The sequence below is a fragment of the Myodes glareolus genome, chromosome 3, assembly GCF_982192425.1.
Source record: "Myodes glareolus chromosome 3, mMyoGla1.1, whole genome shotgun sequence".
Lineage (NCBI taxonomy): Eukaryota > Metazoa > Chordata > Mammalia > Rodentia > Cricetidae > Myodes > Myodes glareolus.
The window spans coordinates 93,125,565-93,148,488 of NC_142028.1; the positions used below are offsets into that span (position 1 = coordinate 93,125,565).

General features: G+C 40.3%; 1 protein-coding gene across 7 annotated transcripts in view; it reads right to left on the minus strand.

Moving 5' to 3' along the window:
• Patj (PATJ crumbs cell polarity complex component) overlaps positions 1-22,924 on the minus strand; it is a 317,812-nt gene that overhangs the window by 154,235 nt on the left and 140,653 nt on the right. For all 7 annotated transcript variants that reach the window (XM_085686293.2, XM_085686290.2, XM_085686292.2 and 4 more), the window contains exon 27: positions 22,153-22,252. In XM_085686293.2, coding sequence (XP_085542419.2) covers positions 22,153-22,252 — 100 coding nt within the window. The remainder of the gene's footprint in view (positions 1-22,152; positions 22,253-22,924) is intronic.

Sequence of the window (22,924 nt, forward strand, 5' to 3'; positions counted from 1 at the left end):
ATTAGAGAAAAACAGTAAGAGTGCTAGGTACATTAATGGTGTTTTTCTCTCTTTGTTTTTTTTTTCCCCTTGTCTCCAGTTCTGGCCTTGAACTCTTACACCCTTGCTTCAGCTTCTCTAGGTGTGTGCAACAGCAGCTGTATTGATAAGATATCTAGGAATGCAAAAATAAAAAATAATATGTAGATAAAGAAAATGTAGAAAAACTTGGTTATTATTAAATTAGGTAGAATAGTATATGTCCTAGTTAGGATCACTGTTGCTATGATGAAACACCATTACCAAAAGCAAGTTGGGGAGGAAAGGTTTATTTGGCTTACAGTTTCATATCGCAGTCCATCATTAGAGAAGTCAGAGAAGGAACTCAAACAGGGCAGGAGCCTGGAGGAGCTGATGTAGAGGCCATGGGGGGACGCTGCTTACTGACTTGCTCTCCATGGTTTGCTCAGCCTGCTTTTTTTTTCTTTATGGAACCCAGAAGCCCCAGTTCAGGGGTGGCCCCACACACAATGACTGGACCTTCTCATCTCAATCACTAATTAAGAAAATGCTCTACAGCCAGATCTCAAGGAGGCATTTTCTCAGTTGAGGCTCTCTCCTTTCAGATGACAAGTTGACCTGTGCTTGAGTCAAGTTGACATAACACTAGCCAGCACAGTATATATTACATATGTTTAAGCAAAACAGTGTGCGGAGTGCAACTTTTCATAGTTGCAAATGTTTGAACACCTCACGACTGAAAGGCCATAGTACAAAAGCATCTGACTAAGCCTGCAACACACAACTGTATTTGAGACAGTGAAACTGGGGCCAGTGCAAGGTCTGGAAACTGCTCAGCACACAGCTCCTAAGCGGCATGCAGACCTAGGGGCAATGCCTCGATATGCCCCACTCCAAATCCTGTATGCTTCTGCACACTAAAGGTGCATGCCGTGTTCCTATCAGCTAGAGGAAGGAAAAAAAGCTAACGTATTCATGTCCTTTTAGAATTTTTTATGTATTTAGCTGCTTATTATTTTATGTGCATTGGTGTTTGGTCTGCATGTATATCTGTGAAGGTGCCCGATCCCCTGGAATTGGAGCTACGGACAGCGACAAAGCTGGCACGGGAGTGCAGGGAACTGAACTCAGGCCCTCGGGAGGAGCAGCCAGTGCTCTTCAGTGCTTGCTGAGTCATCTCTGCAGTCCCTGCATGTCTCACGTGGGGGAAACACAGAAAGAACATCCATCTGACTCTGGGCAGGACTTGGGAGTTTAACAGTCAGTGGCAAACACTTGAAGAGAAAGAAAAAGGGCACAGAAAGATCAAAGGAAAACAGTGGCGTGATGAGGAAAAAAAGGCAAAATTAGTATATTTAATAGAAAACGAGAAAGACAAAAGCGATAAGGTTTGTGAGCTGTCGGCATGTCTGAGTACGGGAATGGGAAGGCTGGCAAGGAAACTGAGGGGATGCTAAGAGAAGCACAAGAGGTGACAATGGCTGACTTAGGGTACGAACAATAGACAATGGCTGCCTGGCTGCCCGGAGCTTGGGAATGGAAAAGACAACTCTGGAACCAGGTCAGGTGGTCGAGAAGTTCCAAACCTAGGGTAGAGATGGTTCAAATGCTTTTAGCAGTGTTTGGAATGGGAAGGATGGCTTAAGGAGAAAAATAAATAAATAAATGTAGCAGGACCTAACTATGCACCTAAGAGTGACAGGAAATGGATACAAACTGGATTATAGGTATCTAGGGGAAAAGAGCAAAAGTAATTGAAGAAGACACAGTAATAAGTAATTTGACTCCATTTTCATTAAAAGGTCTGAATGCCAACTCTGTAACAGTTACTATGCTACTTACTATGGGGTGAATTAAAAGAAAAAGTAAAGCTTGAATTAGATACTGTCCAAAACACTGCAAGTTTCACTTCCATTGGGCTCTTTTAGTCATGTGACAGCAGACAGTGATCCGACGTGTACAGTACCTAACCTCTTAATTGCCATACTTAGTTTGGAGAGACAAAGAAGCCAGACCAGAACTTGAAATCAAGGACACTGAAGGTCTGAGAGCTTAATCACATCAAAGGATATATTAAGTAACAGAATCTGAAATTCCTCAAGTCAGGTCAGTTTTACTACTATGGGTCTCAACACTAAGGCAACTGGGTCAGTCAGAACTGAAATTACAGGTGGGCCATCTTCATGTCTCACTTCCACAGGTCTCGGCCCAGCTCCTTCTTTATTTCAGGGCGTGAGACTGACCACTCAGCGAAAGCCCTCTGGTAAGGAGAGATGTGGAGATGCTCTGAGGCAGTCATGCAGTGGGGGAGATAGTTGACAAATGATCAATCTACAAAGACAAACATAGGTTCATTGACCATCTTACGGTTAAAACAACATGAAATCAGGCTAGTCCTGAGGGGAAGTATATCCACCTCAGTAGGGAAAAAAGCAACACAGGCATCCATGTTCACGTGCACAGGCTTCCCGCCACACTCTGTGCCCTGAGGGATTGCTGCCAGAGCAATAGTTTACTACGCCATTTCCAAAATTATTGTTCCTGGAGCAGCTGAAGTGGAGCAGAAAAAGTCTCCATTTTCACTGTTGTCTGGCTTCTCTGTCAAATCTACAAACTGTCACTTTCTGGAGACGGGACAAAGAGGTTGCCTTTATTGTATTATTTTAGTAGACCTCTATAGACTATTGTTGGGCTGGGATGTGGGTCAGTGGTAGAGTTGACTGAAAACAAGACCCAAGTATGAGAAACCACCAAAAATATTTTCAATTGCAAAACAGCACTGAGAAAAACAGAGTACAACTTTAAAAGCATTCTTTACAATCATTTGTGTTACATTATGCACTTCAAAACAGGATGGGTTTTGTTTGTTTGTTTACGTCACCATAGGAATATTGTGCTGCAAAGACCCTGCACAGCAGCAAGGTGGAAAAACTGGGTAGACTCTGTTTCCAGTCAAGGTCTCATGCAAAGCTGCTTAGCGAAAGTCCCTATGGGCATCAGTTCATTGTCACTGGCACTGGCACTGACAGCAGTAGGTGTTTAATTATATTTTCTGGAGGAGGGAAAATGATAGTTTCAGATAATTAAAGTGTAGAAGCAAGTAGAAAAGAATTATAATGTGGTATCTGCCAAGTGACCTGGCCCCATAGTGACAGAAAACAGAAGCCAACTCTTCTCTTCGCATGTACTTGCAATCAGGCCCTGTACACAGTATAATTTCAGATAACTGCGGGAATACGGTTCAGAGAGGAAGGAAGCATAATTCCAGCTGAGATGCAACAGGGCTTGGTTGAGCTGTCATTAGTTGTTCACTGTTAGCACCAGCAGGGAAGAAACTACCTCTGAACAATATAGGCAGAGCTGCAGGTGCACCATAAATATATAAATGATACATAAAAACACAAACTTAGAAATTCTTTAGTACCTATACTGATCAAAACATAGGTTACAAGTAAATCAAAAATTCTTACTAGAAATGGAGATACAGCTCAATAGTACAGTATTTACCAAGCACACAATAAGACCTGAGTTTTTGGTTTTTTTTTGAGATAGGATCTGCAGTACTGGCATTCATTATATAGACCAGGCTGGTCTCAAACCTACAGAGACCTAACTGCCTCTACCTCCCAAGTGCCATCATGCTGGACATGCCTTGAGTTTTTTTACCCTTCAGTACCCTTCAGTACTAACAACAACAACATCCCTGACACACATACCCCCCCTCCTATTGCAATGAGTAAAAGTCTAGAAAGATTAAAATAGTAATAATGTCTTGTTTGGGTCATTCACATGTTTATTTATTATTTAGAAACAAACTTTAGGATCAAAGACCTTTATTAAAAGATACATGGTAAAGTTAAAGAAAAAGCTACTTTTCAAATTCCATTTTGCTACATTGTACCTATTAGCTTCTGACAAAGTAGTTAACTTTACATCTTCATCCCTTTTCCAGCCCAAGAAGCTAGAGAACTTGTTAAAGACCTAAAGAGTTCAGCATGGTGCCTCTCCTACCTACCAGTTCATGAAGTTTGTTCCCTCAGCAGATACAGCTTTCCTTATCTCCTAGAGAGCTCCTAAAATCTCCATTAAACCAGTTTTAATTACATAGCATGTTTTAAAATTATTGTTATAACTGTCTTTATTTTACACAAGAGTAAACAGACTATGAGAGTTTAACTAACAGGCAGAAGGTTACACAGAAATTCTTACACAGTGACAAAAAACATCCCATGAGTCCTTTAAAATTAGTTTAATGGGGGAAAAATGAATTTTTATCATTTGCTATAATGTGACCTAAACATAATTCATTTCATTCAAATAACATTAAGCAATAATAAATAATTGTATTTAACAATTTTATCCCACGGCCTCTGAGTTTCTGAGGTTTTCACCAGAGCTGGGAGTATGGCACAGTGGTACAGCAGTTCCTTCCCACATAGAGCCTTGAGCTTGAGTGCCAACATTTCTGAAACAAACACCTCATAAAGAGACCTCAGGTGAAGAGAGCAGCCACCACCACGGTCTCCTTACTGTTGCAGAGGGCATGGGTGTGTTCACAGTTTTGAGGCCATGGGGCATTAATGTGGAACTGTGGGGAAAAACTGCAGATGGTGTTAAGAACCTGACTCTATTTCTTAGACAAGAAACCCTGGGCAGATCATTTACTTAGTCCAGCCTCAGTCTGGTTATGGAATAAATGGGAATCTTGTCTGTTTTCACCTACAGGCTTCATAAAACAGTCCAAACACTGTCATAAGAATAAAAGGTGCTGTGCTTGAGAAAGTGGCAAAGGAGATGGCAATTTTCCTAAGGATAGTATTGTGGTTCTGAAGCTTTTGTTAGCAAAGATTGACAGGAAGAAAATGAAGATAATCCTTCTTAAATTTCTGTTATTGAATATGAAACCAAGTGACTGAAAACTTTGATGGTGATATCTTTTGAATAGGAAAGTACTCTGAATTAAAAATGAACCCCCTACCAGGGACAGAAGGAATGAACGGGCGTTGCAGAGGACCTTTAGGTCAGTGGTGCTGTCACTCGTGTGGGCACTCCATGGGCAGATGTGATCAGAGGTCCACTGTATCTCTGTCAAAAACTGCGGGACAGGAAACAGTGCAAGCAACTTCAGATGCAATTCATTCACCACAGCAAACATGCTCCAGCAGAGGACAGGGATGGGTGTGGGGGGAGGGCATGGGGAACTGGGAATTTCAATGTGGCCTTAAAGGTTTTTTTGTTTATTTTATCTTTTAAATAGAGTCAGGTAAAGAAGTTCCATTCCCCATATTACACTATTTTTTGAAAGAAATAAGGCAAAGCTCATGACCTGGGTTTTGTAATGATTTCTTGAATATGATGAAAAAGTAAAGATAGACGAATGGGTATGATATCAAAATTAAACTTTCATTCATCAAGAAATTGAAAAGCCACAATCTGAATATACTCCATAGGTAGTTTATATCTTGGATATACACTATAAAAATGAAACAACTCACTTTAAACATGAGCAAAGGACATGAAGAGATACTGCTACAAAATTATATACAATTGCCAGGATGCGTGTTGGAACATGCTCAGCATTACTAAGCATGACCGAATATGGATTGAAGTCATAGTCAATTATTATTTTTCTTGAATGACTGCTATAAAAGATACACATGGTGTGAGAACTTGATTGAAGTTGGGTCCTTGTGCATGTATGGCTGTTAGATGATAAAATGGTACAACTGCTATGGAAACAGAAACACAATTCCTCAAAAAACTTACAAGTCTAACTGTCATGTGATTGAGCAATCTCAATTTACATCCAAAAGACTTAAAATCACGTCCGAAAGAGATCTATACCTTTATTCATAGCAGTGTCCAGCACAACTGTCAAGAGGTGGAAGAAGCCCACATGTCTACCAGTGAACAAATGGATAATTACATTTTATGTATGCACACAGTGAAATACCATGCAGCTTTTACAATGAGGAAAAGCCTGTCAAAGTAATATATATATGAACCCTGATGACACTGTTCTAAGTAAAATAAGGCAGTCACATAAGGTCAAATCTTGTATGATTCCCTTTAATGGGATATAGCCATAGTCACAGAAACAGGAGATACAATGGTGATTATCAGGAGCCAATAGGTTAGGGACAGGAGGAAAAGTAGTGCTGTTTAAGGACGCAGAGTTTCAGTTTAGGAGGGGAAAATGTTCTCAAGAGCTGGTCTGCACTAGTGCAAACAGCTGACTCCATGGGCCTCCATGGGTAAGAAGCATTTGCCTCCAAGCCTGATAACCTTAGTTCAATCCTTGGAACCCACTGTGGAAGGATAGAACCAACTTTGCAAGGTGTCTTCTGATCTTTATGCATGTGCAGCACACGTGCACATGTGCACGCACACAGAGACACACACATAGTAAAATAAATCACTAACCCCTATGAAACCATATACGTGAAAAGGGTGTTTAGTGGTAAATTACTTATACTCTTTCTACAACAAAAGAGTACCCATTTTAAGAAGTGAAGCCTTAATACTGTACTTTGGGTTTTGTTGTGACCTAGGTCTCCATTTATGTAAATAACACGTAAGTCAGGAAGGAGACTACAAGCTGCACATAAAGGCTCCCTAAGGGAAGAGACATTTTCCCCACATACCTGAAAACCTAGCAAAGACGGTTTTATTCTGAACATCCGGCAGCTAGGACTCTGACAGTGACACAAAACAGATACCAGAGACTGTCAGAACCAGCAGATGCTGCCTGTCACCCACACCCGTCCTGCAGAGCAGCAGATGCTGCAAGCTCAGGGGCTGGTACTGTGCACAGTTGTATAGCTTTAGAGCTTTTATGGCTATGCTTTGAGCTTTAACTTTTTTTTTTTTTGCAATATTTCTTTCAGACACAAAGATAACAGCTTTACCAGACCCCACCTTGAAAGCAGCTCATGAGAGAGACCAGGACAGGATTTCACACATCAGTGATCAAGTGCTATCCTCACAAGAAAAAGAAAAGACAAAGAGGGGCTGGATCTCAGAGGAAGAAGTGAGTGGCACAGCCAAGGAGAAAGGAAGGCTGGAAGCAGCTATCTGACACCAATCTAAAATCTTAGGGGCAATTTCAACTCCAGTTTGTAATATAACAATGCTACATAGTTACCTTCCAATAAGTGATCTCATGTAATAATATTTCCCTAGTCTCTCCTAGGCAGAAGAAACTCTGCAGGCTGGGAGGGACTAAGTGAACTCCCCCCCAAATACTAGGTTGTAGAGGACAGGCCCATATTCTACATAAGTCATGGATCCAAAAAGTTACCTCGAGCTCTTGAAGCTATGCTTTTCCAGCCTGGTGAGAAAGTATTAACAGCAATCTCCCTCAGAGGACAGGCACTCAAACAGAACCAGGTTCCACTCACTTTTACATCCCCAAGACATCAGTGCTACATGGCACCAGAGAGCACGCAGTTAACTCATGTAGGACTGTGGCCGTCAGATGTTGAGGATGGGACACTGAATATATTTTACCCTTTCTAGGCAGGGTAAAGGTTTGTTTAAACTTTAGTAGAATTCTATGTTACTAGCACCACCGAGCATTAATCAAGAAGGTGCTCCTAGGACAAAATCCTGCTGCCTAGTTTGAAGAATTATCGGCAGGCATGGTGAAGGCCTGTATCTAGACTCTCAAGAGTAAATTTCTGAGCGCTTTAGGGGAGTACAGGCCACCCCAAATCCTAAATCTCCAGGTCTGAGTCCTGAGTGCTCAGCTCCTTCAACGAAGCCAAGCCAGAAGCATGTGGGGTTGGGGTTTGGATATGGGCCTAAACCCATTTCTCCAGTTGTACTGAAAACCTTTGGACTACCTTTGATTAGCCTTCCTAGGATGCTTCATATGTAATGCGAAAACCTTAGCAATCGTGAGCTCAGATCGCTAAGGAATGTATAATCAAACACCCTGAAGCACATCTGATAATGGTCCTACTTCCTTCCTGGGCTTCACTTCCGTTTCAAAATCCCAGGTCCCTTATCTGTGGTTGTCTGTAATAATTACACCCCACAGTCTGCAGGTTCTTGTGCCCTTTACCTAGTACTCTGTTCCTGGGCTAGTGAGCCATTTAGCTTCTTCCATGTTTGTGACCCTCCTTTCATGAGGTCAAAAACAGAAGTCAAATGCTCCTACAGAGGTTAGTGGGCCATACTTTGAAAACTGTTCTGCTCACGGATAGGTTCTGTAACTTTTGAGTAGCAAAAAAGAAAGGAACAACATACATGCAGGGAAACTGAAGACAACAATTTACACTGCTATTGTAAGGAAAAACAAAACCTACACAGCTAATCTCAGCACAGCATTACAAGCCTCAGACACCATGTTCACAAGGGAAGTAGTAATCAAACTTAAGAAAACATATAGCAGATCTCAGAGGGCTGAAGAACAGGAAGGAAGTTGACACCGATTCTGTTACACTGCAATCCAGAATATCTTCCTACCACGATGTCACTTATTAAATAACAATCAAAACAGGGGACTGAATAACTTACAAGTTATTAAAATACAACACAATGCCTGACATTTGAAGAAGCAAAGCAATGACCACGAAAAGAAGGCTTTGGCAGTTCCACATAACATGGAGCGGCAGCCACAGCTGACATAGAATACAGGCATACTTTATCCCGGCAGACATAAACAAGTCTGGTAGCTCATGTCTGAGATTCCCACATCTAGAAGGAAGATGGATACAAGTTCAACCTGGGCTACATAGTGAGGTCCAGGCCAGAATGGGCTACCCTTCCTTCCTTCCTTCCTTCCTTTCTTCCTTCCTTCCTTCCTTCCTACCTTCCTTCCTTCCTTCCTTCCTTCCTTCCTTCCTTCCTTCCTTCTCTTTCTTCTTTCTCTCTCTCTCTCTCTTTCTTTCTTTCTTTCTTTCTTCCTTTCTTTTTTTTTTTTAAAAAAAAAGAGACAAAGAAGCGTCATAGTCTCCCAGTGACAACTCAGGTAGGAAGCCAGCCCTCTAGCCATCAGTCAGTCTCCCGTAGAATGTTGTATACTGCAAGATCTTTGTTTCATGAGATGGTGAGGATTCCCATTCCCAGGATGTGCTTGCATCTGGACTAGATTTGTTAAGATTTGAGGCAGCAGATACTGCAAGATATTGAGTACCTGAAGCAGGCATAAAAACTACTGAGTTAAGACCCAAATGCAATTCAAGATACTACTGAATAAAATATGAATACCACCCATCTCAACCAGGACAAACATGAAAATAAGAAACAATGCAAAGTACAATTTTTTCCAAATTTTACCTAAACATTTCCATTTTTTACCAACTCACCCATTTTCCTCTTGCTAACATCAGGAGACCCGTACTTCTCTGAATGCACTAATTTTGTCAATAGAAGAAAAAAAATCTGCTGGTGCCAAGAGGGAGGTCTGGCTCATGCCGTGCTGTGCCTCAAACAGTGAGATGCACCCGTCAGCTCATGCCACGCCTCCATTACTCTGATCTTCCCAATTCAGTCTCATTGGCTTGAGTAGGAACCTTCACTACTAAAGTGTGGAGTGTTGAAGAATGCAGAGGATATTTTTTCAGAATGTCAGCATGCTTTAGGTCAGCATGTTTGTTCAATGAACAGATATAAAAAAAACCACATTACCAACTAGGAAGAAAGTTGTCAATTTGACTTGGCAAATAGAATGGGTTACTTGGAAAAATGCACAATTAAAACTTGTTAAAAACAGACTATGGAGTCATGTCTTCACCTTTAAAATAAGACCAACAATGCATTAAACTATATGAGAAACTATAAAGAAAATAAAACATGTGAAGCATTTAGTAGAGTATACAGTAAACATATTTTAAAAGGAAATAAATGAAACTAGAAATTTTATTTCAGTGTTCTATACTCATTAGGTTAGCTACAACTGTAATTTCTAGGTCAGAAAATATTGAACTTGTAAACTTCAGACTACAGTTTGAGTAGCAACTTGTTCAGTTTCTCTCCTTTCCCTCCCACTGGCCCTGCTTCCAGTGCTTCTTTGCTCCTGGTGTACTTTCTGTCCTGTCGCTGTTGTTCCCTCTCTCCCTTTCTTCCCATCCTCCCTCAACCTCTCCCGCCCTCAGTTTCTCTGTCTCACTTACTCTCAAAGTAACAATCTTCACACTAGATTTCAAATACTGCAATGATAAGCGTACACACCTTTCCTGACTCACACACACTTTCCCATTTTTAGACAGGATCATGTTAGACAAGTGTATCATGCTTAAGTCTGTTTAACACAACAGCCTGACTCCATACAAAATATCAACAAACAAATAAACACTTGTAAAATTAACCAAGTGCAGAAACAATGAACACTATGTCAATAGACATAAATATACTTTGGAATTAGAGAGATGGCTCAATGATCAAGAATGCTTATTACTCTTGTAGAGGACCAGATTTGGTTTCTAGCACCTACATCAGGTGACTGACAACCTTTTGTGACTCTGCTGTCTTCTGACCTCTGGGTACCTGCAGGTACATGAAACACATAAACTCATGCAGGCACACATATATACAGATAATACAAAAATAAACAAATCTTTAAAAATAAATTTGAAGTTAAATGTATAAAGATAGGAGTTTTTTTAAATGTTGAAGATATTTACTATATAAATCATGACCAGTTAATCCTAAGCAGAAGCTCTATGAACAAAACACACAGCACACACATGCTCCACTATAGCACGCGTTTATAGCTAATCACAGTTTGAAAGTTGAGTTCATATATTATTTTGATTAAATGCAAAGGACATAAAAATTCCTAATTATTGCATCCACATAATGTAGTTTCCAGAAAACTGCTATGACAACTTTTAAGGGTTTACCAGGGCTTTGAAGCATGGACAATCGCAACTTCAGGGTAGTGAAGAGATTTAAATGTATTTATTCTTTGGATTGATCTAAAGAAAAACAATAAAAAGCCCAACAGAACAAAAACAAAAACTGAGAAGCTGAAATACAAACACAACGAGTCAATGGCTTAAGGAGTCTAGAGTGAAGCACCTGGCTCCACCAGGTTCTAGGTCATCCCCACAGTTTCTTTGAGACTACTGAAAAGATGACAATTAGCTACCAGAAAGCAATTCTAACTGCAGAACAGAAAAACACAATGCAGACAGTTGTCCCTGTGGGGCATCTATGACGCATCTGTTTAACAGCTCAACTATTTCCTGGAAACTAAACATGCAGACTGAATAAGAGGTCATGCAGCACCCTCACACCAAAAAGCTCAGAAGTGATGCTGCGGCAAAGAGCAAAGTTCACGCTCAGTCAGTTATCTTGAGAGAATAGCCAGGAATAAAGCTTGTTCGCTTAAATCGGGACTGCTGCATATATCCTGCTGGTGCAGGAGCAAGCCTAGTTTGAGTTATTCTACCGAACATGAAAAGAAAGTCACATTGCATCAGACTCTGAGTAAAACTGACTCCACAGACAAAGGTACTTAAGAAGACCCTTATTGGTTCTAAAGAGCTCACATCTTAACTGGATAAAAAAATGCTCTGGTTCTAACACATTAATTTTTAAAAAGTCAAACAGATGCTTATGCTATTGAGAGGCAGAATGTATATTTAACAAGAAGTTGCTGGTGATGTTTGCAGAGGCTGAGTCCCCACACCTAATTAATCAAAGCCGCAGTCTTGAATGACGGAGGCCAGTCACTATGATCAATAGTATTTAGGGACTATTTACAGCTTAAAAACACAGCCTTTTGTGTGCTGCTGCCTCCTTAGTGACATTCTGCTTTCATTTGCGTCTAAAATGCTGACAGCTCAGCTTTAAAATTAATCAGAATATTCTCTTTCTAATGTAAATACCTTTGCCTTTTCATCATAGTAAAGTCACAAACAGCAGCAATAATGTTAATAAATGTCCAGGAGATCTACTTCTCAAGCCTGATGCTGAAAGGCAAGGATACTGCACGCCCAGAGTGTTAAGGATTTTGGTGCAGAAAGCACTGTTAATTCTTGACAGTCTGATAAACTGCCTTACTTTACAGAAACATCCTAGGGACGATCCGGCCATGACACCTATGAAAGATACTGTGAGGCTTGTCCAGCAAGCACCCACCTTGCACATGCCTAAGCGCCCTCACTCAAGAGATGCCTTAGCTTACTTACTGCTCTTAAGATCTCTGAACCGAGATTTTGCACCAGCATTAAAACAGCATCTGACTGCATTCAGCAAGACCTGCAAATCTCATCAGCAAACAGAAGTCTTACCTGGGAACCCTCCGTGGACCATGCTGCAAGAGTGCTCAGGGCTTCTGCATTCCTGACAGTCAATGCTGGAAGCAACTCTACTCTCCCCACGGACTCTGTCTTCTCTCTTCTCACGACCTTGGACCTTTTTTCTTTTTCTTTTTTTTTCTCAGATTTTATTCTTTTTAAGGGCAACCTATCAGTCTGTTTCTATCATAAGAAACAATCAATTAAACTAATTTCAATCTCTCCCTCAAGCTAACAGCCACATCTGCCAGTAGGAGAAAGCTGCCGGGAGAAGTCTGCCGGAGAGAGGCAAAAAAATCCCTGGTTCTCCAGTCAGATCCTCAGAAGCTGCATGCTGCTGGCTGTGACATCGGTCACCAGCTCACATAGGGACTGCATACTGCAGGCTGTGACACTAGTCACCCTGCTCACACAGAGAAGACAGCTCTATTTCAGATCAGGAGGCAATATAAATGCAACTGCTTGTTTTGTGGTCAGCTTCAACTGTTATCATGTTAATGTCTCATTTTCCTGCTGAGAAGCAGTACTTTGGGGGACAGGATCTTCCCAGTGCAATTTAAAAGGAGCTATATAGGTTTGAGCCTGCCCCCAGTTCAGAATAGTCATCTCTTCTAGCACAAAATCAGGTTTATCACAAAGCAATTGGCCCAAACTGTAATGCCTCAATCAGATTCATTAGTGTCTCTGACACTTTAAATACAGGCTAGTTTTGAGAAAAAAACAAAAACAAAAAACTTAAGACTGAAGGAGAAAGTAATTTATAGAAACTGTTAAAAAAACAACAACAACAAAGAAACAAATCTAAAAGCTAAAGCTGCCCAGCCCTGACCAGCACACCTAAATATGTCTGTCATTTAGATTACATTCCAAATCTGTCACTCACTTTAGTGTTGTACAGACTATAGATACAAAATTTTCTGTGTAAACTGTAGATAAAAAATAATTACTGTGATTACTGCACCATGAGCCAAGTGGGAAGAAGTCAGGAACACACAGGACATTTAAATGCAGCTCACAGGTACCCAACAATACCCTTTCTAAATTTACACTTCTGTTAAATTCACACGAATTACAGCAAGGGCTGAAGCTTAGAACATTTTCAAAAGCTAAAATAGGAAACCAGTACTGCCAGAGCCTAATCATATAGCTAGGATAAAAAAAATTACTTATTTCACTTAATTATAAATAGGTAAAGTCCATAAAAGGAAATTAACTATATAGGAAATAAAATCATTTCTATAAAACTAAAACATTTAATCTTAATCTATAGTCTTATATTTCCCTTCCATTTTGCATTATTAAAGCTAAAAAGGAGAGCATGTAAGCTGATGTATTTAGCAAAAGCTGGCAGAAGCTCCTCATGCTGCCTGCTAATTGGCAGTGAGCATTCTCAAAGCTCTTTGTGGGCTTGGTTAGTAACTACTGTTGACTGCAGTGACATCTATTGGTGAGGCAGAGATCAACTAGAGTCCACAGAGGCACCCACAGTCAGGAGACTGGCTGCTCAACAGACCTTCCTTTGTTTGCCATGTTTGCTCCATGTTAAAAACAGGGGCAAGCACTGGAGGCAGAGCCTACAACTGAGACCTGGTCTAGCTCTGCCACATCAATACCCCATTTTGTGCTTTGGGACAAATTTGAGACCTGACTCTTGGTCTCAGGATTCTTAGTCGCAAAACTTGGCCAACCTCAGGTGCACTTTCCTGCCCTGACACCCCTTCTCCCACAGAAGACACAGACTTTAGTTCCCTTCTTTAAGGCAGCATGCTACTTTAATTCTCCTCTTCCTTTATTGGAGACCTGTTTCAAACTTCACCATCCCTTGTATGTATAATATTTAATAACTTAAGTTGTAATGATTTGAACATCCATAGTAAGTAGAACTGTGCAAGTGCACAAGTCCATAATTTTAATAACCTTTAAGAGCTGTAGTGGTTTGAATAAGAAGTGTCCCCACAGGCTCAGGTATCGGTTCCCAACTGCTGGTGGAGAAAGTGATGGGACCTTTTGCTGGAGGAAGTCAGTCACTGAAGGCAGGTTTTGAGAGTTTATGGTCACACCACATTTTCAGTTCACTCTTGTCGCTTTTTGTCTGCAATCAAGATACTAACTCTTGGCTTTCTGTTCCTGGTCCTATGACCTCCCCTGGCTACCTACTCTCTTTCTCTAGAACCAAAAGCCAAATATACTCTTTCTAAAGTAAGTAGCTTTTGCTCATTATAGCGTTTCAATTTTAGAACATTGCTATAACCCTTACAATTCCACGAAGTCTGAAACCAGCTCAGTCCCAGACCTAGAACACTTCAGTGTGTAGGATTATCCCTTCGAATCCAAGCTAGAGACAGTTGAACCCCTATTTCTACTGAGACCATGGACACTTGACAATGTGTGGAGCTATTTTTTTGTGTTCACACATAAAGTGGGCAGAAAGGTGTTGCAGCATCCAGTCCACGGAGACCTGGGATGTTGATACATATCTTCCCATGCCCTACAACAAAGTAGTCAGCTAAGATGGTGGAGCAAGGCATAAGGTCTACACAGAATGGGGCAACCACTAATTCAGAGCTGTTGAAGGGGTAGTTCTCCACTCTCTTTTATTTTCCAAAACTGCCTGGCATTTCTTTTACAAGTCAAAAGAATTTCAAGTTCTTGTATTAACTAAAAGTATATTTCATCTAGGGTCTGAATTAAAATCATGTCACTCTTTTTTTAAAAAAAGATTTATTTGTTTTATGTATATGAGTGCTCTATCTGCATGTATGCCTTTATGCCAGAAGAGGGCATCAGATCCCAGTATAGATGGTTGTGAGCCACCATGTGGTTACTGGGAATTGAACTCAAGATCTCTGGAAAAGCAGTCAGCACTCTTGACAGCTGAGCATCTCTCCAGCCCATGTTACTCTTATAGACTGCTTTAGAGATCCAAAGCCTCAGAGTGTGAGGCAAGCACTCAACTACTTGTATATCCCAACTGTTTTATACTCTTGACTATAGCACCCCAACAGTTTCCAGTTTTTCTCTAGTACTAGGAAATGTATAACCTTTCCTACTGGCAAGGAGTGCCTGTGTTTGTTTCTTTTTACAGACACATGTATAATTCATATGTACTCCTGCATATTGTAGCCAAAATAATTTAATTTAAATTTTCTGAGACTGACAACTATGTCATCTGTGGTAACTGTTCTGTTTATGGAGGGCTGTGGGGCTGAGCTCCATGCTCTGCTGGCCTCCTAGAGATGGTGGGGTTAGTAAACATCCCTGCCCTCCTCCAAACTCAATACAGACTGTGTTTTTCTGGGACAAGTTCCTCTTCTCCTGCATGAAAATATGCAAGAACTTCCTGTGAAACTATTTTTAACATCAAGAAGTAAATATATATGTATGTAATTTTATATAAGCACATAAAGAACATTTGAAGAAATTTGATGTGGAGTAAATAGCTGCTGATAAGTAAAGTTTTGGGGATAGTTTAACAAAGATGTGTGGAGTGTAAAAAATGCAGACAGTGGCAGAAACTGTACAGCTCTGACAGAATAAGCAAACGCACTGAAGACAGTCTGTAAGGGGTCGACAGTGTATTATATGAGTTCTACCACAATAACTTTTTATTCCTCTTCTACACTTACTTATAAATACTTAAATTCCCAGTACCAGTTTCATTAATAAACTGCATTTCCCATAATTCCAGTCCTCAAGAAGCTGAGGCAAGGAAATGAATTCAAAATTTGCCTAACCTACATAACTAGACTGTTTCAGAAAAACAAAACAAAAATGCAACAACAACAAAAAAACCAAACAGAAATTGAAGCAAAACATGAAGTTATAAAGTTTGCATAAGCCAGGTCATCATGTGAAGTTATTATTATGCTTCATAACTGAAATACAGTGTTAGATGAATATTCTACCAATAACACATGACTGTGGGAAGAAGAGCCTTGAAAAGCCATGCAAATACATTATAACTTATAATCAACCCAGAAAAAGAGGGGAAAAGATGGAAAAAAATCCCACAAGGACAATATTCTATTCTGGAATTATCGTATCAGGGAAGGGCTTGAGGATTCCCACCAGGGTGGAATGGGGGCTGCATTATACTTCTATTCTCCACTTGAAAGCTGGGTAACAAAAAATAACTTGAGACTAGCTGGTTTATATAGTTATAGTTGCTTCATTAAAAATACTTATTTGTGAATTGTGTGCATACACACATGTGCATGCATGTTCAGGGAAAAGGAGGGTGTTAGGTATTTATAAACACATGTTCAAGGGAAAGGAGGATGTTGGGCGTCTTCTATTGCTCTCTGCCTTATTCCTTTCAAATAAGATTTTTACTGAGCCTGAAGCTTGCTGTCTCAGCCCAACTGGCTGTTCAGTGAGTGCCCAGGCTATGCCTATCTATCTCCAAGTGCTGGACTTACGGGGCACAAGCGGCCATGCCCAGCTTTCCCCAAAGCTGCTGTGGATTCAAACTCAGGCTTTCATGCTTGCACAGCAAGTGCTCCACCCCCATCCATATCCCAATCTCTTGGTTCTCTTTTTCCTGACCATAATCTTGAAAAAAAATTCACATAAAATTTCTTATTCAGTTTCAGAAATGTAGCAGAATGAATGTCAACAGCTTGACAAAAACACGGTCCCTGTAAAGCCACCCAGCAGCTATGCTGCCCTTCGAGACAGCAGCTGAGATGAGGTGTGGATGAACAAGTCAAAAGAGGAGTCAGGCTGCTTGGAGAGATGCTTTGACACTGGCGGGTTCTACCCCAGACAAAGGGAACAGACTGCAGAGACAGGAAGAACTACTTTTCCCCAGAGTTGAGACCCCTAATTGGTTACCAAATAAATAAAGGTCAGCCCTGAAATCATATACATACAAGCAACACTAAACGGACTCAGAAGGTTATATTTATATTTATGCATGCAACAGTAAAAAACAATTAAAATGAGATCATGAATTTGAGAGGGAGTGAACAGGAGAGGAAGGAGGGAATAATGTAATTTCATCTTAATTTTTAAAACGTGAAAAGAAAACACACTAATACCGGATAGATGCTGAGGTCAGCAAGAAAGAGTATCCCTGCAGCAGTATAGTATACTTATCCTGCTCCTACTGTGTTTTATATGGATCAGAGCCCCTGTCACTCATTTGTTCCACTACTGAAATTCAAAGTGCTCACACAAAAACAGGTTCTGTGGACATCCACCTACTGGAACAGAGTTTAGTGAGGTAGCCAGATGTTGATCTAACAGTTCCACTGAAAGCTACATTGTGTCAAATTCTATAAAAAGAGTAAGGCAGGGTCATGTACTGGGCTAATGGGTCAGGTCCAGCTTCCAAAGGTGACAAGAAGTGAAATCAGAAGGTTTAACAGCCTTCTAAGATTCTTCTGAATATCAAAGAAACATTTGAAGCTTTACAAAGAACTATGCCATACCCTCTGCCCTCAGTAAACCCTATTACTATGTTACTGTAACCATGTAAACTGCCTAGTTTTATGTCAACTTGACACAAGCTGGAGTTACCAGAGGAGGGAGCCTCAATTGAGAAAATGCTTCCATAAGATCTGGCTGTATTTTCTTAATTAGTGATTAATGGGGGAAGCCCAGACCAGTGTGGGTACTATCACCCATAGGTTGGTGGTCCTGGGTTCTATATGAAAGCAGGCTGAGCAAGCTATGATGAACAAGTCAGTAAGCAGCACCCTTCTGTGGTCTCTGCATCAGCTCCTACCTCCAGGTTCCTGTCCTTATTGCATTTGATGATGAACTGTTATATGGAACTGTGAGTGAGATAAACCCTTTCCGCCCCAAGTTGCTTTGGTGACGGCAATAGTAACCTTAACTAAGATACCATGGAATGAAGAATATAGTTTCAAATGTGGCGACTGGGAATGAAAATGCATCCCCATTGTTTGTCATAAAAGGAAGCAATAACAACAGAAGCTTCCAGTTAGGAAGAGAAGATGGGAGACTGTAAGTGCTTAAAGAAAAACTGAGAATAGAAATTAAAAGGTCAGCCTTGGGCAGAGCCTAATGTTTCATTTTGTTGAGAGGATTTACAGGGCTAGTGGAAAAATTCAGGGCATCTTTCTCATAGACAAATGCATCTCTGAGTGGGAGACAGAACTGAAACAGATCCAGAAGTCACTGTAGAAGAAGTGAGGTCTCCATGCCCTTGGTGACCCGGTTTTGTATATAAGGCTATCCCATACTATTCTAGTTTGCCTTCTGTTGGTGTGACAAACACCAGAACAAAACACAGAGGAAAGGATTTCTTTGGCCTGTACATTCAGGTCAAGTTCATCACTGAGGAAGTCAGGTCAGGAACCAAGCAGGAACTTGAAGCACAGACCATGAACATAGCTTGCTGAGTCCCTTGCAAGTCTCATATTTAGCTAACTTTATTACACAGTTCAGACAATCCCCCACAAAAACGCCCACAGGCCAGTCTGATCTGTTCTCAGTTGAGGACAGTCTCGTAGTTGAGACTACCTTCTCAGCGACTCTAGGCTATATCAAGTTGACAGTAAAAATAACTCATCAGTTCCACAATATCAGTGTATATCATGGGGGGATCCTGCAATTTCTGATGACAGGAGTATTGCTAATAGCTAAACACTAATTCAGTATACCACCCCCTAATTCTTGCCTAATAAATTTTCATTAAAATTCAAGAACTCTGATTAATTTCTAATGACAAGATTATCTACAATTGGTCTCTAGTATGTCATAAAATATGTTCAACAAGGCAAGATAAGGCATCTAAAACCCAATGCCTCATTTACTATGCAGTGGGTATTGGGTGTAGAATTTAATTCTCCCAACAATGTGAGCAGTGCTTACTAAGGTTATGTTAGTAAATATCCTCTTTCTCTTCTTCCATATCAACCACTTGGTGCTGAATTCAGTGGCTGCCTGACTCTAGCATCCTCACCTACACAGTGGCACGTCATGGTCAGTCAGTGAAGCCGAATAATGGAAGTCTTTCTGAAATACTGACTTAGAGTTCATGGAAGTACCTGCTGAAAACTGGCTAGCATGGTCAGCGGGCAGGTGCTATCCTTCAAATCATTAGTTTTAAGATGAATTTGTCATTATGTGTATGTGTGGGTACACACATGAGTGTAGGTGCTCACAGAGACAAGAGGCACTGAATCCCCAGGAGCTGCAGCTATAGGTGGCTGTGAGCTGTCCAATATGGGTGCTGGAAACCAAACTCATGCCCACTGCAGGAGCAGTGTGCACACCTAACCCCTCTGCCATCTCTTTAGCCCTCGCATTATTCTTAAGTAAATTCATCAGCTCCCACGACCTAGCATCCCCATCAATAGTTTTCAAAAGGTGGTTCCTGGGTCAGAGTGGTAGATCAACAGAGAATTGCTTACAAATACTAATTTTTAAGTCCTCCTACATCTAAGCACTCTTGAGTCTGTGAGTAGGGATATTAATCGATGCCTTGCCAATCTTCACAAGAGTTTCTCACGAACTCTGAAATTTGCGAGCTATATAATGTAGGTCATTAAATAAATTCAATAACAATCAGCACTTAAAAACCAAAAAATCAAAAACAAAAAAGGTACAGAAAAAGAACAAAATTCATCACACTGTAAGGAAGTATTTGTACAACTTTTGTCTCAAATATACATGTATATTTCTATACATGTATCTGCACTGGTTGTTATGGTTTAGACATTACATGTCCCGCAAAATCCCATTTGTTAGGACTGGAGAGAGTTCAGTAGTTAGAAGAACCTGCTGCGTTTGCATAGGACCCATGTTTAGATCCCAGGACCCACGTGCTGGTTCATTAACATCCATAACTCCATTTCTAGGGAATCTAAGACCCTCTTCTGAATTCTGTGGCCACCAGGCATGTATATATGGTATGGTACATACACACATTCAGAAACATTAAATAACAAATGAATAAATAAATCTAAAAAACAAAAGCCTCAATTGTTAAAGGCATGGCAGCCAGTCTATGCCCTGTTAGGAGGCTCTCTACACTTCAAGTGTGCTCGCAAAGGATGCTGGGACCCATGCTCTATCCTCTTTCTCTTATTCCGTATCCCTCATGGCTTGCATTTTCTCATTCTCCCCTTTCTTCTATCCTCTATGATGTGAACAGCTCTTGCGCTACACAGACACGGGCTCAGATCAACAAGGTGAAGGGACCTAATCAGAAACTTTTAAAGCTGAATGAAAAGAAATCTTTTTCTCTTGAAAGTTGACTTCTTCAGGTATTTTCTTATAGGGAGAGACAGATGACTAAGAGTTAAGAAGTTGTTGCAGGGTGGGTCCCAGGTATTTTCAACTACCTGAAGACTGCATGCATAAATCACACTTAACCCCATGTCAAGAGGATCCTATCTTAGTCTCTGAACCATTTTCTATTTAACATGGTCTCATAAAATGCACTGATTCTTCTCATAATACCTTTTGTACTTTGTATTTCATTCTATATTTAACTTTGACTTCCTCTATGTTTTACTCCAAAGTTTATTATTTGTCATTTTTCTTCTTTGATAGAACATTAGCTAATGACAGAACATTCCCTGCCACTTTCCCAATACAGCTCAATAGTATCCACCCACCCATAACATCCACCCAACAAACCTTGCCTATATGAACTCCAGAGCTAACTAACAAAGCCGGTACTGGACTGTTCTTTAAGCACTCTTCTGCCTGTTAAAACAGTCCTGTGAAGCAGAGTGCTATAGGGCATCCATGCCCACTGATAGGCAAACGTGAGCCACAGATGGGTCAGAATCGACATTCTAAGCAGGTGCCTTACTATCCATATGAGAACAAGAGAGTAAGCTTACACTTGTCCACGCCTGGAATAAGTGGCCCTCCAGGAGACGAGGCTGCCCTACCACCATGCACTGCGTACCCCCCTTCATATACTCAGCTATGCTGGTGACTCCACCATGGGAAAAGGAGCTGTTTATTCATTTTTCAGCTTATGCTGTTACTGCATGGTGAATCACACTCAGCCAAGTTTTGTTAACTAGTGAAAAGGAAGCAGCAAAGGACTCTGCAGAGCATACATCAAACTTTCATAAAGTCAACTTAAGTATCAGCTACATTTTTACATTTCATTTCTATTTATTCCTGTTTATAATAGGGTAAAGTGAACTTAATAATCATGAATAGCAACAGGAAGAGCAAAGCCTTTTGGAGACGACCCCGTGGCTCGGAGAAGCCTGTTTACTTCATTCAACCCTCACTATCACAACAGGAAGCACTGACCAATCTTAGAGAAGAGGCTACACTTACGGTCATCCTTGGAACTGATGGTCAATAGACTTTGTCCATTCACAGACTGCACAGTACTATCACAATTTACTTTCCAGACCACTTCCATATCTCAAAAGAAACTACATATACAACAACCAGGCATAACTACATACTGTATATGCAAAAGAAAAGTGACTTCCTTAAATACAGCCTCTAGTAAACCTCTGCAAAATGTATAGCTGGTTCAATTATTACAAATTAAAACCATGAAACAAATTCCCAATGCCTCTACTATGACACGGTGAGCCTGTGCTTTCACATGAGCATGTCAGCATAAAGGACAGCAATCAAGTACTGGCCTCGATGTCCAACTCAGGTAGTTAAGGTTAGAATCCCAATTCTCAGGGTTTAGCAATTTTGTTTCACAACTTCTTAATAAAATTAAAGCACTGTGACAACACAGTCTTCATAAGTATTCTTTGTGAATTTCAAATAGAAAAGCTTAGGAAATAAAAGCCACAGGAGTTTCAAAGATAAAACTTTATTTTTAACACTTGCTCACGCACATTTCTGAAGACCTACAGTCCTGCACTTGTGATTCACAATAGTTATGGCAACAGAATTTAGTAAGTCCTGCATCTACCCTAAATAATGCAAAGGAACTCACTGTCGGTCAGAGTACAATCTTCCTCGCTTTCCTCACTGTCTGCAGATGGAGCTCTGTACGGGGGAGGCAGCTTCATTGGAGGCGGAGCTGTTCCATGCCTCTGAAGGTGCAAAATTAAAGAAAAGGGTTAGTAGCTTTCAGATGATTCTCTTCTCCAGTGACAAAAGAAAAGCACGTACATAAAGATAATCTGAAAACAGTCTGGCTGTAGCTGCCTTGATCACAACACAAGGACTGTAAAATAAATATAATTTATTTCTTCCAGTTCCTATTATTTTATGAAAGTAGCTTTATATAAATACAGCAATGCAACAAATAGGAATTCAAGAGCACAGCTTTGAAGAACACTGCCCTGCCTAGAAGAACATACTTCTTTGCCCGTGAGAAAGCAAGACATGTACATTCTCTTTATGCCATCAGACTCAGTCCTCTGTGTTACCAATAAAATAACTCACAGATTTTCAAAACAAATGCTTTGAAAATATCAACTTTACAATTATTCAGGTTTTTTATTATAAGATTTACAGAATATTTTTAAAAGTAACTAAAATATCAGATTTTATTATAGTTTGTAGATGATCATACACATTTAATGTTAAAAGGGGAGTGTGTGAAATGATTATTTCTGAATAAAGATGCTCTAAATTTATACAGCAAATAACATAACATACAACAACGTGACTCATATATATAATTAAAGCAAAACAAAATTCTATTATTAAATTACCTTCACAGAATGAAGACATTTTCTTGAACGTGAGAAAAAATTAAT